General features: G+C 32.8%; 1 protein-coding gene across 1 annotated transcript; it reads right to left on the reverse strand.

Annotated features, from left to right (window-relative positions):
- Positions 1 to 2,414: 2,414 nt before the first annotated feature.
- Positions 2,415 to 19,557, reverse strand: LOC139503340 (cell adhesion molecule DSCAM-like). Its single transcript, XM_071293112.1, has 13 exons — positions 19,502 to 19,557; positions 16,839 to 17,186; positions 16,239 to 16,529; positions 15,309 to 15,572; positions 13,611 to 13,907; positions 12,111 to 12,431; positions 10,454 to 10,750; positions 7,566 to 7,676; positions 6,960 to 6,987; positions 6,610 to 6,641; positions 5,807 to 5,962; positions 5,150 to 5,211; positions 2,415 to 3,628 (listed from the first exon to the last, which is right to left on the reverse strand). The coding sequence occupies exons 2-13, from the start codon at positions 17,176 to 17,178 to the stop codon at positions 3,392 to 3,394; spliced, it is 2,436 nt and encodes an 811-aa protein (XP_071149213.1). The 5' UTR covers positions 17,179 to 17,186; positions 19,502 to 19,557; the 3' UTR covers positions 2,415 to 3,391.
- Positions 19,558 to 20,002: the final 445 nt, after the last annotated feature.

Consider the following 20,002-nt stretch of genomic DNA (forward strand, 5'->3'; position numbering starts at 1 on the left):
ATTGCCAACACACCACAGTCTTACTTCCTTAATCGTAATGGATGCACACACAAAGACTTTACATGCCGGACTTAACAGTACACTCGCATATATTCAACAGACATATTGGATACCGAGAATAAGGCAGTGCGTAAAATCACAAATTCGTAAATGCGTTCAATGCATTAAAATATCAGGAATGCCTTACAGCGCACCCGATCCGCCACCGCTACCTAAAGATCGAGTCAACTATGATTATCCTTTTGTCAGTAACCGGCGTTGATTTCACAGGAGCTTTGTATACAAAAGGAAAACACAACGAATTAAGCAAAACATATCTGTGTTTATTCACTTGCGCCGCTACACGAGCTATACACTTGGAGGTAGTCACAGATTTAACCGAGGAGTCTTTCATGCTTGCTTTTAAAATATTTGTCGCTAGAAGATATACACCAAGGATTATGTTGTCCGACAATGCAACAACCTTCAAGGCAGCCGCCGAAAAGATTACAAGATCAAACAAAGACAACAGAATACAAGAAAAACTTGCCGATCAAGGAACGGAGTGGAAGTTCATACCCAACCGAGCACCGTGGTTTGGAGGCTTTTGGGAACGCCTAATTGGACTCACGAAAAAGTCAATTAAAGCAATACTAGGAAAGTCATGTGTCACTACGGAAATGTTGAATACAATTGTAATCGAAATCGAAGGAACTCTAAACAATCGTCCGATAAGTCACATTTCTACTGATATTTAAGATCCCGAACCGCTGAAGCCAGCGCACCTTTTATATGGTCGTCGACTTGACAACCAATCGGAACAGAATATTGACAGTGCTACTTCTGAAGATTTGCACGTGAAACTCAATAAAAATCTACAGAGAAATAATGAACTAATCAACCATTTTCGCTCAAGATGGAAACACGAATATCTGACGTCACTCCGTGAATTCCACCGTACATCTGGAAGAAACGAACAAACAATACAAATAGGTGACATTGTACAAGTACACAATGACACAAATCGTATAATGTGGAAATTAGCAGTTGTACAGGATTTAGTTCGTGGAAAGGATGGACTCATTCGATCAGCTGTTATCAAGACCGACACAGGAATCACCAACCGTCCGATTGTGAAGCTCTATCCGTTGGAAATACGCAGTACACATGATGACAGTGAATGAACTTTTCTGCCCTGGAGAAATTAGTGGATGTATAGACTGTTCAATTAACTACGGTTATTATATAGACTTGTAAAAGTGTTCAATTATTCAGACGAAAACAGTTAAAAAACTATTGAGAGACTTTAACTATGATTTTATTTCATTTTATGTCATAATTTACGAATTTTTCATATTGTATTTCAAATTTAAGTTAAATATCATTTTCTGCGGCCCCAGAATGTTAAGAATTGCGCTAATATTAACGTACCTTTTTGCGGTACGGCCGCTATCTTTGTGACGTCGTGTAATTGTTATACTTTATGTTGTATTGAAAAAATTAAAGAAACGTATAATGGCAGATGTAGTTCTATCTTTAACACCTTAGATAACTTACGATAAAATACACAACGCAACGCAATAATCTACACCAACTACATGACCAATAGTTCTCCATGAATTCAATACAGCGAGATAATTCCGGATCCAGAGGTGACCTTCGGTTGACTTCATAACCATAATAAATACTAGTTCAGCGCAATTTGACGTCAAACTAAACTTCGAAAAATATAAATGAAACTAATTTTAAAAAATACTAGACAAGCAAAAGTCAAAGGTTTCTGATTTAGGACAAGCGCAGAAACGAGCTGTATTAAATACGTTTTTTGATATCTCAACCCTTCACAAAACCTCTAGCAAATGTAGATTAAACAAACAAATAAATAACAATACACACATTAAAACTCAGTTTAAACACTTTATTATATTATGCAGACAACCTGATAACCGATATTTCGGGCTGTTTTTCTTAGATTCATCAGTAATAGGATCAAATTTATCAACGTCGTTTCATACGTTATGACATCGCTGATATGTTCGGGTTTAAGTTATGTAGGTCTAGTTAAAGTATTTGATGTCAGAAAGCTCTGAAAAATCCGTGAAATCCATTTTATTTAGAGCTGAACATATGATAGGCATATTGAATGAGATAATTCATTATTATTTATTTATATATAACCTTTAACATTCAATGAAATACTACATACATGTAATCAAGAAGGGTGTAGGTTGTAGCCAAAATAACGATTAGATATATATGTGTCTCTAATTATTCGTCAATTTATCCCTTTCTGCACCCATTGTATAAAAAAAATTTAATCAACGTGTGGTTCGTTTGATCTCAGTACTTCATTGGTTAAAATCCGATTATGACGTCGAAATTTCTTGCTTTCCTCTAAAATTTCTATTGTGACGGCATGAAGAAGGCGACCATGCCTGATGACGTCACATATAAAAAACACATCTTTTTGCAAATCATTCGAAAAGAAGGAATAAGTTTGCTTGCATAATGTTAGAACATCATTAGAGAAACAGATTCCACCACCAAATCTCGTGTAATACGATATTTATCCATTCTCGACAGTTAAATTTTAAATATTTAAAACGCTCGGGCAAGCCTCGCGTTTTAAATTTGAAAACATAACTGTCTCGAGTGGATAAACATCGTATTACACTCGATGCAGTGGTAGAATCTATATATATCTAATACCTAGTATTTATGTATGACATCAAGGTAGTATCTGATTTTTCAACTTCTTGCATAAAACAAATTGACTACGAATTGAATTGCATCCTTTCAAATGTCTATGCATAAATAATTTATTACATATACATGTAACACAAATATTGATTTTTTTGGATTATAAGGAAGTTACAGTTTTAAGACTTTATATTAGATCTTTGATCGTTTCTTTACAAAGCAAGTTGTATTATTACCTTTAATTGAAAACGATTTATTAGTTTACCCTTTTTCAGCTTAGAATACGAAATATTTATATAAATATATTTAATGAAAATCGAATCACACCAAAGGAAAAATCAAACTCGTAAGTTGAAAATACACTGACAACGCCATACCATAAGAGAAAAAGACAAAAAGTCAAACAACAATATACAACACACAAAATAAAACAATAAAAACTGAGAAATACGAACACATTAAACTACCATGGGGTGATCTCATGAGCTCACGGAGGGTCAGTAGATGCTGTTCTACGTGTGTCATTCGTTGTGTTGTGTATGTAAGCACACATGAGGGGTAATTCTTATTCGACACATCTGATTTACATGAAGAGAGGACGCGATTGTTTTGAATATAATACATCATTAGATACTCGAATAATAATGTTTCTTACTGTCTAATCAATTTGTTCCAAGCAAAAACAAGATTAAACCTACAATGTATATACAAATTATGAATTGTTATTTCCTCTTTTCTCAACAAAGTTTTCGATACCATCTACGTACATAAAGTCATCGTCACTTTCACTATCGCTTTTACTTCTACCACATGGCTGCGCTTCATATTGCGTCATAAAATCTATGTCAGAATATATCGTTCTGTCAGCAATGCCATGTATAACAACTTCTTGTGTTATTGGTTGATCTTGAAAAGTAACTTCGGCATATTGTAGACTACTTTCACCAATCTAAAAAAATATCGATATAACAATAGTCTAGAAAAAGCGAATGAGTCTAGCGTATATAAATAATTATCATTTTACTGATTTTCATGCAACTGGATCAATACCTGACTTCTCGTTATTGTATTGTTATCATTCACTGTTTAGATGAACATACACACAACACAAACACAACGCAAGTCAATATCATATCATTCTAACAATATAAACATGTATAAATTTTCAATAATATTTAATAGCAAGAGGCTCATAATAGCCAAATATCGTTTACCAGTGAATTCAGTTTAAGACATTTGACCTTATTAGTATTTCTTTAAATGGACAATTTTGTATGTTATACTTTCTCTCTTTCTATAATATTAAAGATAATAATCAAAAACAGCCAAATTTCATTAACAAATAAATTATTTCAGAAATTAACCCTACAACGGGTGGTCAATTGTTCTGAACTTGTCATTGCACTAAGTATTATTCTTCGCATCAACACATGCCACTTTTGCTCTAAATGCTTTAGTTTCCAAATAAAGCAAAAAGCTGCTTTTAATCCCTATGTTTTATTGTAAGCCATTGAATACATATTTGCAAAAGGGTCGACACGTCTGATACAAGTGATCAAACAATTACCCTAATAAACACGTTATTAAAGACAAGAAGTATTAGCACAGTATTGTCAGAACAGACGATTTTTGATTGTAAGCAAACATGATGAACAAATCATGTTAAATTGTCATTACTCTTTAAGGGGCTAATTGACGATTTGTTGTCATATCAACTCTTTTTTAGATTTTCTTTGCTGAATATTTTCGCTGTTTACACTTTATCTTATATTTTTTTATTGACGATATTAACCAAAAACTACACGATTCTTTAACATTACCAATTTAGATACAGTAACCCAACAATTGGTTGTTTGGTTCATATAATAGCTGATCGAATTTGACCTATAAAACGTTTTTGCTTTAAAAGCTTTAGATGTTTAGACATAAGCCAAAAGCATCTCTACATTATTTAAAAAAAGGTGTGGCACAGGAGCGAAATGCTTGCTAAAAAAGGGATAGGCCACAGTAAGTCTTATGAATCTTACAGGAAAAGTGAACGAAAGATACGTGATTCACATTCAAACTCATAAGTCGAAAATCTCACAATGCAATGTCTATCAAAGAAAACGGCCAACAGACAAACAATATTGCACAAAACACAATATAAAAAACAAAAGACCAAGCAACAGGAACACCGACCAAAACTGAGGATTACTCAGATGTTCGGGAAGGGTATTCAGATCCTGCTCAACATGTGGCATCAATTGTTGTGCGCATTGCAGTTTAAACCTAGTAATACGGCTAATTCACATGAGGTCACAAAAGGGAAAAGAGAACGACGGGGTTGTATGGAAGTTGGAAATGTATATGAGTATTAACTAGTTCACAAAGTTATATTTGCTTGTTAGATCATGAACGCATGACAAGTATTACAGATACAGTAAAGGAATTAACTAAACTTTAACATAACGTAGTAAAAACAAGTTACCTCTAAGCCATGCACTGGCGATAGTACACCTCTGTTTGAATTAGACACACCTTGACCGTTTGCTATAGAAATAAATTTAAAAAAAAAACTGATGAAAAATAATTAAACTGACAGAATGTAATTTCCAAACTTATAACTTATAAGTATTGAGCGCTTTAGAAAATGTTCTATTAAGAAACGCCTCAGGAAGGAAATATCACATCGTTATCATGAAGTGAAGTACTTTTCATGTTTATATTCGTTAATCTACCTTTCGACGATCGAATTAGGATGTGGATATCTAAAAATACATGATCCTTATATAGCCTTTGACATATTTATATTTAACATTTGAGAAACACTAGACTTATAATTGTAAAAGAGGTCACTTTTATTCACTGTAATATAATATACGTGTATTCCAACTGAAGGGTCCATGAAGAGCAAATTTAATATTACAATGATTGTTATTGTAATATGTTGAGGTATTTATTCAGTATATTTGTATCGTGATGTATTACCACCGATTGTTCTTTCCAGCTTCCTCCATGGAGCAATCACCAACTAACCACAAAATAGTGCTAAAAGTTACGTTAAACACATCATGCCTCCTTCTTGCTTATTTTACATTAAAGGATAAGACAGTATAAAGAAATATTTGATTTCATACGTTCATACCTCCATTTCCATTATACAGTCGCATCTGATGAGTTTGATTATCATTTGACAAAGCTGGTAAGTTCTGATATGTTTCGTTTTGAATTAAAACGTGATGTACAGCTGCGGAATTTTGGAACGAAGACGACTGATAAAGTTGGTTCTCAACAGAATCCCCTGTATTATATCAAACAAAAAGACAAAGCCAATAAACAAATATGGAAAAACATAAATGAAATTATAAGCTCAAATAAAAAAAAAAGTAAAACCTTAATTAACCAACGTGGTCATCGAGATACTATGTTCAAGCTGTAGGCAAACTGGCATTGTGTACCAAACAAGACAGATTAGGCATTTGAGAAAACAAAATATGACGCCCTATTAATTAACTTAAAAAAATCAGATATCTCTCCTCTTTTTACCTGATTAAATCATTGTGTATATTTTATATGTAACGACATACATAATATATTATATAAAGGTAAGATACAATGTGTAGTTATTTTTTTGTTACAATAAAATCAAAATATATTTATATTTATGTTTGTCTTTATTTTCCTTTGTTGTATTCTCTGTACAATGTATGTATCTTAATCACTAAATGGTAATTTACAAAACTAAAGAAAATTTCAAACTGTACAAAGGGAAACAATTTAATCTAAACAATATAAAAATCTATGTCTCGCATTTTAAATGTATCTTCTTTTTTCAAGTCCGGAGCCTGTAGTGGAGTGAATGTCTTTATTTTTGCTGTTTCTCGTATTTGTTGTTCAGTTTATTGCTATATTTTTTACATTTAAAACGAAAATCAGAAATAAAGGTACCTTGAAGATTAGCTGCTGTCTCGTCGTCTCTGCTAAAATGATTAAATCCAAATGATTGGTGTCTTAATAATTTTCGTATTGCTTTCACATTATACATAATGAGGTGAAAACGATATATTACAGGATCAATTAAAAGTGTATATATGTATGTATCTATTAAAAACATTTGGACCAAACTTTAATCAATATTTTATTATTGAAATTGTTAAAGTTATCAATTGTTTGCAAAATACTGAATAATTTGCGTAACAAAGCACAAAATAAAAACAGATTGAATGTAATAAATACGATTATAACACACAATATTACAAAATAAAATTGAAGTTTCAAATAGTACTCAATATACTTACTCATTGGTAAAGCCAGCTATATCTTTTGCTGAAAAAAAGCAGAAACAAATGTTGATTAAAAAGGCAATGTATGCGTACAGTTGCTATCAACCTAAATCTGTAGTACAGTTTATCAAAAATTTAAATCATGGAAGCAAATCAAACAAACCGTTTTTCCTCGAATTGACAAACGTGACGCAAAATCCGCTTACCCTTCCAGAGCACCTGCTATCAAACTGGATGTTTTGTTTTTCGTGTTGCTTAGTCTGTAGTTTCTGAGTGTTTTGCAAACTATAGAATTGAGAATGGAACAGGTAAATGTGTAAAAGAGATAACCACCTGACTATAGAATGGACAACAGCCCTAGACCAATAGTAGGCTTTTAATGCACACAGCGAGAAAAATTTAAATTATTTTTTTCTTGTATACGTTTTTGCCATGGCGTTGTCAATTTGTTAACTATCAACCAATGTATTAAAGAAATATTGAACTCTTTGCTCAAAATATAACTGTGGTTCAGATGGATGTACATAATAAACTTTTTGAAGACGAAGTTCGAGTTTTTTTGCCTCTTTTCATTTGCATTTTCAGTGTAGGTTGTATCATAAAATATTTTATTTATCATACCTTTGTTCCTTATAAAGACAATTACCCTCATTACAATTGTTAGAACCAGTATGAAGATGATCGGCACAACAATTGCTACTACTGTAACTGCATATCCATGAGTTGATAGACCTGCATACGTGTAAACGTAATTTTAAATAATAATATGAACAACGAACGCAATCAACGGGGGTAGCCAGTTCTTTGGTTTTTTTTGTTTTTTTTTATTTTAGGATGTGGTATGAGTGTCAATGAGAAAATTCTCCATCAAAGTCACAATTCAAAAAGTAAACCTATATAGATCAAGGCAAGGTCTTCAACAAGGAGCCTAGTGTATGTTTTGTTTTGTTTTATGAGTCAAGCCGTTTTTGAAATATTCTTTATAGGTTTTTTTATGTTGTTGTTTTACAACATTGTCCTACATATGTGTCCATGGGATAGGGCGCCCAAAAAACATGTTGAACTCTGTTATTTTCTGTAAGTGCCGGTCCGTTACTTGTCAGGAACATTACATTTTATTCATTGGTTGTCGTTCGTTGTTTGAAATTAATTGTTTTCGTTTAAAGTTTTTAAGATAAAGTAATCCATTAGTTTCCTTGTCGTGTTACAGCTTGCTATGTGGTTTGCGTTTAATTTATTAAAGCACTAAGTTATTTCATTTAACAATGTATATATGTTACAGTAAATAGGTGAAATTAGGAATTACACGTAATTACTAAGCATTTCAGTAAATACCTGTAATCCCTAGCCAATTTAGTAATTACATGTATTTACTAGTTGATTCAGTGATTACTGGTATTTACTGATTATTTTTGTCATTTTTACAGCTATTTACTGACTTGATTTGTTTGTTTTAAAATTAAAGACATAATTCAAGATACCAAACCAGAAAGTAAAGGGATAGGGATTTTTAGGGCTCATACTTAAGGATTAAGGAATATAAGGCACATCAAAAGTGCATACTCTTTAGAGTTTGTGAATCGAAACTGGAAAATGGTGGTTTAATACGTTTTGAAACTCCATAAAAATCAGCATGCAAGACATAGATATCAATCCAAAATTTAGAAAGACATTTGTGGGAAGCTTGAAGTGATATTGATTTGAAAATTGGTAAAAAGTTTTATCCAGACAAGTTATAGATGAAGTTGGAGTTTTGTTTCAGGCTGATGATTTTGTGCAGAGTTGTGGTCCTTGAACTTTGAAAATTAACTCCACACTTACCCCTTATGCTTGTAAATATTGATTTCAGTATTGGTATTAAGTTGACAAATTGCAGATCAAGTTCAAATTTTGTTTATATCTGATGATTTTCTACATAACTTATATATTCATTTTGTGGCATATATGACAAAAAAAAGCAATTTAAAGCAAACACTGATATACATTATAACACAATAATATAAATCATGATTGATGAATAAATTGAGTTAAAAAAATCAGGTGAGCGATTCAGGATCTTGAGAGCCTATTGTTTATATTAATTTTGCTTTTCAAGTTGCCCAATGACAAAAGTCAAATTCCTTTTTCTAAATAGTTCATCAGTTTTCCTAGTTTCTCGTTTTTATATAGGGGCACTGTTCTTTTTCCCAAATTGAATGGTTTTACACTAGTATTTTTGGGAGGCTTTTATAGCTTGCTATTCGGTGTGAGTCAAGGCTAAGTATTGAAGGCCATACCTTGACATACAATGGTTTACTTTAAAAAAAAAATATGTTACTTGAATTGAGAGTTTTCTCATTTGCATTCATACCACATCTTCCTATATCTATTAACTATAAAATTGAGGAAAGTGTCAAAGCGACAACAATGACTTCTTCTGTCGGACATTTGTGATGAATCTAATTTTTTTGTGGATTGAATAAGTCACCTTAAAATTTCACCCCTTTTGTTGACATTAATTTCATTTTGTCGAGCATGCATGCGACTCTTATCGCAAAAACGCGAGACACAGCGAACCAACCTATGTTCCGTCATCAGCGGCTAAATTGTGATAACTTTCTTAAATTATCCTGGATTTCTACCTAACTTGAAAAGAAGCTTGTTTATGATCATAAGACAAATATTAAGAGGTAAATTAATCATGTAAAATGAAATCCTTTTTTTCCGCATTTTATTATACATGTTATATTGAACTTGTTTGTAGTTTTCATGCCATTTAACATTAACTTTTCACTATGACTGGGTTTCCACCAAACTTGGACAGAAGCTTGTTTATGATCATAAGATAATATCTTGAAGTAAAGTTTGTAAAATAATACTTTTATCGTATATTACTTATAGCTGATCTTAGTTTTTTTCCAAGTTAACATTAATTTACATTCAAAGAGGTCCAATTATTAACTTGCAAGTGCACAAGTCATCAACCAATGAACCATGTTTCTCAGCATATTTAACAAAATAGAACCAGTGAGATTGCCTGCTAAAAGTGAATTCTAATATCATTATAATTAATGACTTTACAACACAAAAATCATGTTTAATTTGCTATATGTTTCGTAGCTTATGCACCAATATCAAAAACAACACTTTAGGTTGATCACTTTCGAAGAGTATTCACTGATCTTCTAGTAGGTATTACCACAACTTTTGATCAGCTGACCATATTACAACAGTGTTTTAACAGTTAGTAAATAGGTGTAAAAAATCATTTAAAAATTAGTTATTACTTGTAATAACTGGGCAGTTTTAGGAATTACTTGTATTTACTAAGTGCATCGGGAATTACATGTAATTCCTAAATTTTAGTAATTACATGTAATTCCTAATTTCAACTATTTACTGTAACATATATACAAACTAATCAGCTCATAGAGATACAATAACGGTAAATATTATCGGAAACGGGAATATCTCTAGAGGAAAGATAGAGACCGGTCTGGTTAATTTACTACATGTTTGTAAATACTCACCTAAAGACAGTACCAGAGTGAAATCCGTCTCATTACGTATACATTGTCCAATTCTATTCTTGGACAAAATTTGAACATAATATCGAGTATTCGGACTTATATCATATAAACGAACTTTCATTGTATGCTGCATATTGTCAGTTACAGGTTCTGTTTGCTTCCACATTTCCTCGGTTTCTGTTTTATATTCTATAACAAATGTCTGAGAAAATCCTCCGTCAAATCCCGGACACCAAGACACTTCAAGATATGTTTCATAGGGAAGAACTGACACATTTGATGGAGGCTCTGGACGACCTGGTTTATAAAAATGTATATATATTAAAGAACTCTGAAGTCGTAAGTGAGATGTTTCCCATTAACACCTCAAAACAACAATATACAATTTGAATATAAAAAAAGAAAATTTGGGATTATTGTCAATGAGACAAACCTCCACAAGAGACCACGATGACACAGAAATTAACAACTATAGGTCACTGTACGGCCTTCAACAATGAGCAAATCCCATACCGTATAGTCAGCTATAAGAGACCCCGAAATGACAATGTAAAATAATCCAAACGAGAAAACTAACGGCCTTATTTATTTACAACATATGAACGAAAAACAAATATGTAACCAAAAAACAAACAACTGTTACAACCACTGAATTACAGTAAGCAAATTCCATGACGGTTTGCTTTTATCTTTAATGACATATCGGAATATGTTTATCGCCATTTAAGTTATCAAAACAATCCTTTGAAGATTCAAGTTAATACGCGAAACTTCAAAATCAAACCCCGGCCGCACAATCTAATTAAAAACCGATCTCTCATCGCTCCTGTTTCTGATATGTCGCGTGGGAGATCTAACGAAACCCGCTTTGAGGTCACATGTGAGTGACCTCGTAGGTGTGTTTTTTTTTCGACCAATGAAATTGAGTCTTCCACGATCTTGGAAGTTTAACGTAAGGCAAAGGGATGTAACTCATTTTATTTACGACGAAATCGTCAGTGAAAATAATTCATAAACTTTTTTCATTGGCTTATTAATAGGTCGTCAACTCATTTGCATATCTTTATAAATTCATAACTTTTAGTTCACTCACATGTGACCTCAAAGCCGGTTTCGTTAGATCTCCCACGCGACATATCAGAAACAGGAGCGATGAGAGATCGGTTTTTAATTAGATTGCCGGCCGCACTGCTTGAGAAAACATTTAGCGAACAATTTACAAAATAATGCATGCCAGTTTCATGAAATCGTATCAAACTAATCTTTTTCTTTAGTACGACGTATGAACGGGTGGATAGAGAACGGTTCAAGAAAACTCGATCATAATTCATAGCTGCCGAATAAAAAACTACATGTACGTGATATTGAGTCTCGTTTTTGTATGTTTGTTTTAAAAAATATATATCATTTATGCTTGAAATATCAGGACTTTTATTTTATCTATATATCTTAGCGGCAGTCACATGATCCATGTACACATGTATAAAATACAATTATTACAAATAAAATGTGACTCTTCGGTAAAAGGGAGACTATCCAATTTTAATCGTGTGTCAATTAATTGTTGTAGTCTTAAAGCGCGTCAAAAGAAAAGAAAAATATCGTGTAAATTATGTCTATTGTCCGCTCGTCTGTACAAGGTTCTAGATATACTCACTTGCCGATTTAATCATAACCATGTACTCATTGCATCCTTTTTGGTTACAAGCTGTTATTGTGTAGTCATTAAAATCTTCAGCTTTATCCAAAACTATTTTGAAGGTTATCTTGATACCATTTACTGAAACGTTGACATTGTGAAATACGTCATTCGTTACAATTTTCTCCTCAGTAGTCTGTATATTTAGCATTTTGTTTTCTTTGGTGATATTTGTTTGGATGCTGCCAAACTTGTTGTACAGAAATACGGTCAAATTAATCTCCTGACGATATTGACCAAACTGTATTGGTTTGTTTGCTTTCACAAATATTGGCGGACCTAAACAATGAAAGACATGTGCATATATATGAACCTAATTGATGTATACTATATTGATATGTTATAACAGTTGATTTAAAGATGCGTTATGTTATTTAGCCGAACACCTGCTGTTGTAACTTGCGTATGTGTACATGTATGCCCCATCTATGAGCGTTATGTTTTCTGGTCTTTGCGTCCGTCCGTATGTCTGTCCCGCTTTAGGTTAAAGTTTTTGATCGAGGTAGTTTTTGATGTTGTTGAAGTCCAATTAATTTGAAACTGAGTACACATGTTCCTTATGATATGATCTTTCCTAATTTCAACGCCAAATTAGAGATTTTACCCCATTCCCACGGTCCACTGATGTACTATGGACACATTCTTGTTTTGCAATGTATAACAAAATTGTAATGAACATAAAGACGATTGTAGACGATTGTAGACGATTGTATATCGATTTTTTCATCTACAAATATATACGAATCTTATGTTATTCATTAAAAAACATGAGGCGGTCATTAAAGTAAAGCAAAGAGTACCACTTAAATGTACACGTATGGGCGTGTTTACCATATATAAAAGTGCAAGTATTTTGCGTAATTATGTGAGACGATCCAGCAATTGCAAAGAAGTAGTAAAACTAATCATTACTATGCGGTATAGGCTTTACTCATTGTTAAAGTCCGTACGATGACCTATAGTTGTTAATTTCTGTGTCATTTTTGTATCTTGTGGAGAGTTGTCTCATTGACAATCATACAAATGTACCACATCTTCTTTTTTTATATAGATATTACATTGTAGTCTGACATTATTTTAACTTTGTAGAATTCGTTAGAGCTTGCATCGTGTTATTCCTTTCCATAACAGTGGTTGTTTTATAGTTGGATTTACTTCGTGTGAATATTAAATTGTACAGCGTCAAACATTTTATAGTTCACTATTAAGCATAATATCGAAATGTAAGCTTTCACATTTTACATGCCAGGTCCTTTTATAGCCGACTTATCTAAAACAAAATCATTGTTGAAGGCCGTACGGTTGACTATAATAATTATTGCTTTTATCAGCTTCATTTAAACTATGGCTGGTAAGATATTTCTGTTTAAGTTGGCAATTACATCTAACAACTACAAAAAATGTTATTTATTTGTCGCCTTGTTTGTTATATTGGTTAGTATGAGGAGGATTGTATACCTTCGTCGTTAATGGGAATAGTTCCTTCTTGGTATAACTCTCGGTGTACATCGAGAATACCGTTTGTCGATTTACAGGTGTAAATGCCATCATTTTCATGTCGTCTGCTCATATTGCCTGCTTTAAAGATGGTCAATTTGCCATCTTTTGTCCCTCGTAAACGTCGAATATATTCTTTGAATTCTGATAGATGCGCCCAGTCGGCAAATGTATAATTATTAGGCTCTCCTCTGGGATTGCAAGTAAGTATTATCTTTTGCTCTTTTGGCAATCTTGTTATATGGATAACCGGAGGATCTGTGAATGTAAAATACTATTATGATTTTCCTTAAAATCAAAGTACATGTATGTGAGAGAAAAATTTGATAAGATTCAAAAGTAAAACATTAATATAAAAAAAAAACAACATTTATACACATTTTTTGTAGTTGTTAGATGTAATTGCCAACTTAAACAGAAATATCTTACCAATGTTTTGTAGATTTTTTATGAGTATCAATGAGATTGGTCTTAAATAATGACTTACTACATCACAACAAATATATTGAAAAAAAAAAACAGAAGGTAAAAAAACACCATTATGATTACTACGCATGTTTCTTCTTATAATTGATGGACCTACTAATGTGGTTTTTGTTCGATACAACTACAGTTTTAAAAAGCAGTTTTTAATAAGAAATACTCTTGTGTTTTGAAATTCTAAGAGAAAAAAAATGTAAAATGTTCTATGAATGGGTAGTTCAACTTGTATAAATGTATTTGAGGCGAAATACATACAAGCTAAAGGCGAAATAAACTGTCCAGAAAATTACAGTAAGACTTAAAGACTGATGACGGTATATAAAATAAAACAGAGAAACAAACAAACAAAAATCTAACAACACGAACACCGCTAAATACCGTGGATGATATGATCAGTTTGCCCGACAACCTAAAACAGATCCTGCTCCACATGTGACACACATTGTTGAACAATATAACCAATACAATTATTGATTTATTTTCAATATACCGAAAATAATATGTCTATCTGAAGTACATTATTTTGTAATCAGAATACTCGTATTAGAATCTTGTATTATGAATAAAATAAAATGCTAAATACAAGTCTATCAATCTAATTAAAAACCGATCTTTCATCGCTCCTGTTTCTGGTATGTCGCGTGGGAGATCTAACGAAACCCGCTATGAGGTCACATGTGAGTGAACTAAAAGTTATGAATTTATAAAGATATGCAAATGAGTTGACGACCTATTAATAAGCCAATCAAAAAAGTTTATGAATTATTTTGACTGACGATTTCGTCGTAAATAAAATGAGTTACATCCCTTTGCCTTACGTTAAACTTCCAAGATCGTGGAAGACTCAATTTCATTGGTCGAAAAAGACACACCTACGAGGTCACTCAAAGCGGGTTTCGTTAGATCTCCCACGCGACATATCAGAAACAGGAGCGATGAGAGATCGGTTTTTAATTAGATTGATAGACTTGTATTTAGCATTTAATTAGATTGCAAGTCTATGCGACACAAATTCTATCATACAGAACATTATAATCAATAGCAAAAAACTCAAAAGAGGTTATAATGCGGTTTTCAACTAATGCAAGTTCATGTTTTCATGGTGCAAGTTTTTTTCAGTTTTAAGAATATTGCATGCTTTTGCCAAACTGTTCATTGCTATGACACTTTACTTACATAAAACTTTGTAGAACACTGATTGTTTTGTTGGTCCTACTGTGTTAGTTGCTTTACAAGTGTATCGTCCGGTATGGCTTCTGTTAAGTGCAGTAAATTCCAAACATAAGCGAGATTCATAACCGGTGAGCACGGATTCTCCATTCTTTTTCCATTCAATAGTCATGGCCTTAGGATTGCTTTTAGCTTGACAACATATTTTTGTGAAATTCCCTTCCACTAAAGTTTCTGGATTTATCTTATCAATGACAATCTCTGGTTTGTCTGGAAAAGAAACTCAACTTTTGCATACACAACTTTCTTTTTCTTGCTTGTAAACAGGATTAGTTTTCATAAAATAGTTTTATCTGTATATCTCTCCATACAAAATTATTTAGGAGATGCGGTATTCTGTAAACGGGAAAACTATTCACCAAAATTCAAACAGATTTGATGTAAGCAGTTATTATATGTAACCTTACGGCCTTCAACTTTGAGAAAAACACATACCGTGTAGTCGGCTATAAAAGGCCCCGACAATTTAAAACATCCTAATTCCAAAAACATTTAATTTATTTAAAATATTTCAAAAATTCAAGTTTATGCTGCTATCATTTCATGATATATCTAAGGCAGATACATTTCATATCTTGTACTAAAAACTGACGTCCTTATTTTTTTGTAATGAAGAGAAGAAAAAAAAATGTAACGCCATGTTAATATACCGGTTGTTAAACGTAACTGGTGAAGAGCTGAACGCTCAAAAGGCGCAATCGGTACCCCCTCCCTCCCACGCTCAAAAAAAGATACATGTAGTTGAAATCCAAGGATGTATATGTTACGTAACTGGTGAAGAGCTGTACGCTCAAAAGGCGCAATCGGTACCCCCCTCCCCCCGTAATATGTCCTAGTAATATATTCATAGTGATCATTGTAAATATTTTTACTTACATTGGATATCTAGCTCTACTGTATACACCAATGGATTGTCCAATATTTCACTGATGGCAGAGCATTTGAATGATTGCCGGTTGTTTTTTCTTGTAGGAACAAACGAATGCTCTAAACTACCATTTCCTCCAGTTTTAAGTGTTGATCCATTCGTTTGTAAAACAAGTGTTTCTTCTGGCTTACCACTTTTCACAGTGCAGACAATTGTGATGGCAAGACCTTCATTTCCGAATAGTATTTTCTTTCCATCTATGTCAGTTGTGTGTTGTATTTTCAAATCAGATGGCGGACCTAATGACAAATAATGTAAACTGTATGTTTTTTTTTAAATTTATACCACAATATGTTCCTTTGAAATAAAATATAGCGTGGTACATGAAAATAAATCCCATTGCATACTGGTATAGATACAAAATGTCTGTAATGATACAAAGGGCCCCAACAATTACTAGTGTAAATCATGTAGCTACATGCCTGGATATATTTATATAGATCATACCAATTGGATAAATTAAAAACGCAATTCCTGTCATCATCATAACATGTACATGTGCATTATATTTGACAAAAACTTCATTTTTTTTATGAACAAATACTTACTTTGAAGGTACACGTTGTAAGTATCTATCTTGATACAGCCAGATTCCCAATACTCGCATTTATAGGTTCCTGTGTCTGCAGCTGAGAAATGTGTTATTATCAAGTTACATTCTCCACTTTCGTAATCCCCACTGATATTAATATTTGAATTTTTCAGTTTGGGATTCAATAAAAGCCCTTGATTGTAAGGTATGTAGAACTGTTCTCTTTCAGTAACACCTAGTTTAATTTCTGTCGATGTTTTCAGTACTCGCCATGAACTTTCGCTTTGACTAAAACAAGTACAGTTAAGACAAATTGTTCCGTTTTTATTCACAAAAACATTTTTTATGAAACGCATCTGTTTTCCTACAAGTAAAGACTTGGACAACTATTACATCAATATTTAGAATAAATGAGCTAGAATAATGTATGTTGACTCTATTTCGATATACTAGTAGATACATTTCCTGGATATCTTCGCTATACAAACTTAGATAGGTAAAGTATGCCAATGTTTTTAATCTGATACGTTTGTTAGGCTAATGATAAATATTGTGAAACGGAGAATATTTTCAAGAATGATACGAAGAAATCTTACATGTATTGGCCACAGACCACAATTAATTCCTCTATCAGTGTCTTTATAACGTTTTGTATCATTAAAAAATTTGCACCATGCAATTTGTCAATTTTGTTGTTTGGGTAATGTATAGTACTAGTCCAAATATATATCCAAATTTCAGAAAGATTGAACCAATTACTTTTACAAATTTAGCCAATACACATCCATACCCCTATTGACAAGTCAAGAGATGTTCCGAAAACTGTACATATTACCTTTTTGCACTTGGCCAAATCACTTATTCCATATCCAAATCAGTTTAAATACAACATCCAAAAATTTATTTCACCTCTCTTCTTTCATTTCCACCAAAAACAATCTAAGAAATGAACGAGGAAGGGAAAGAAAAAAATAAGGAAAAATACACTCTAATTAAAAGGAACTACAATGTATATTCGTCATTAATTGTGGTCTTGGGCCTATGTATCTGTACCAATCAGAGGTTATATTGTAGTATATGAGAAAGAAGATGTGGTATGATTGCGAAAGAGACAACTCTCCACAAACGACATAATGTCACAGAATTTAAATGACAAATGTAAAACAACTCAAACGAGAAAACTAACGACGTACTTATGTTTAAAATAATGAACGACAAACAAAAAAGTAACACAGCAACAAACGACAAGCACTGAATTACAGGTTCCTGGCCTAATGAAGCTAAGAAGGTTAAGGAAATACTTTATGTTGTTTCGGATGTTTAAAACCCTCACACGACCGGTCTGTGTTTTGTTATATGTTTTTCTGTTTGGTTTCGACCTGATGAATGAAGCTCTTTTTTTTTGTATCTTGTGTTGTGCTGTAACACCACTGTTCCGGGTTTCAACAAATCCTTCTATCCCTTTCCATTTAATTTATTCTGCTGTAAATTACATTTTTATAGATTATATGTATTTAAATCTGCATGCTCTTTATCTTTGTGTTCCGATAATTACTTACAAAAATGTAGTTACTATTAACTGTCATATAAAACGATCAGAACCTTGTTCTGTTTACTGGTATTGGCACCTTATTTTTTGTTTTGATGACGACAAATTGATTTACACTAAACAGAAGGATCAGCAGATGAAAATGTCGTCCTTTTTTACGCGTCATACTTTATCTTACACCAACCAACACTGCATATTTTTATCAAAGAGGGACGAAAGATACAAAAGGGACAGTCAAACTCATAAATCTAAAACAAACTGACAACGCCATGGCTACAAATGAAAAAGACAAACAGACAAACAACAGTACACATGACACAACATAGAAAACCAAAAAATAAACAACACGAACCCCACCAAAAACTAGGGGTGATCTCAGGTGCTCCGGAAGGGTAAGCAGATCCTGCTTCACATGTGGCACCCGTCATGTTGCTTATGTGATATCAAATCCGGTAAATAGTCTAATTCGGTAGGTCAAATTCATGAAAGGGAAGGGGATTGTAGTTACGACGTATAAAGGAACATATCCGATATCATTTGTGAAACGGTTATTCCATAACGGTCAACCAATTGCAACTCGTGATGGCGGCCGTAAAATTTACGAAGGGATGATTTCAACTTCACCATTTGAAACTCTTGGTTCAATAGCTTCCTTGTGAGCAGCAACCCTCTATCAAGAAAATCATGATAGGAAATGAAAGCACGGGAATATCGTATCAATTGGGAGATATATACTCCGTATGCAGGTGCTGCTGGAATGTTGCTACTTATAAATGGAAAGTTCACAATTGGAAAGCTGAAATCATCTCTTTTGTCGTAAAGGTTTGTTTTCAACCGACCCTCATTGTCAATTTCTAGATGTAAGTCAAGATATGAAGCCGACTTAACTGTATCTGTAGTATCATTTATAATGGTATAGATGCGTTCCACATAGCCACCTAATTTTGAATTATTTAGTGAAAGAACAATTTTCTTATAACTTATAAGTGGTTTTCTAACACTGAACCGTTCCAGAAAATCGTAATCAAACTATTTAAGACGTTAAGTTTTTCAACTCTAACAACTTACTCAGTTTAAATTACAAACACGACGGCAACCCTTTAACATGTTTAAGTTAAGATACGATTTACCTGAAGAATAAATGCTAGTTATCACTATTAACTTGAAAATGCCATTTGCAATATCCATGTCTACAAAAAAAAATTAAAAACACAAAAAAAAATGTTTTTATAGAAAAGCGGACTACAGTCTAGTCTTAGATGCATGATTTTTTTATTAGTTGTTAGTGGCTTTGAAATAGCTGTCAGATAACTGCGAGTACTCTACTCTCAGATCTGTTTATGTTGTCTTTTTGTGTTGGAATGTATAAGTACCCAGCCACGTCCACTTGTATTTTTGTCCATCTGATGAGTTAAGCCTTTTTCAACTGATTTTTATAGTTCGTTCTTATGTTGTACTGTTATACCACTGTCCCAGGTTAGGGGAGGGTTGGGATCCCGCTAACATGTTTAACCCCACCACATTATTTATGTATGTACATGTACCTGTCCCAAGTCAGGAGCCTGTAATTCAGTGGTTGTCGTTTGTTTATGTGTTACATATTTGTTTTTCGTTAACATAAATAAGGCCGT

This window comes from Mytilus edulis, chromosome 14, assembly GCF_963676685.1.
Source record: "Mytilus edulis chromosome 14, xbMytEdul2.2, whole genome shotgun sequence".
In the NCBI taxonomy this organism is placed as follows: domain Eukaryota; kingdom Metazoa; phylum Mollusca; class Bivalvia; order Mytilida; family Mytilidae; genus Mytilus; species Mytilus edulis.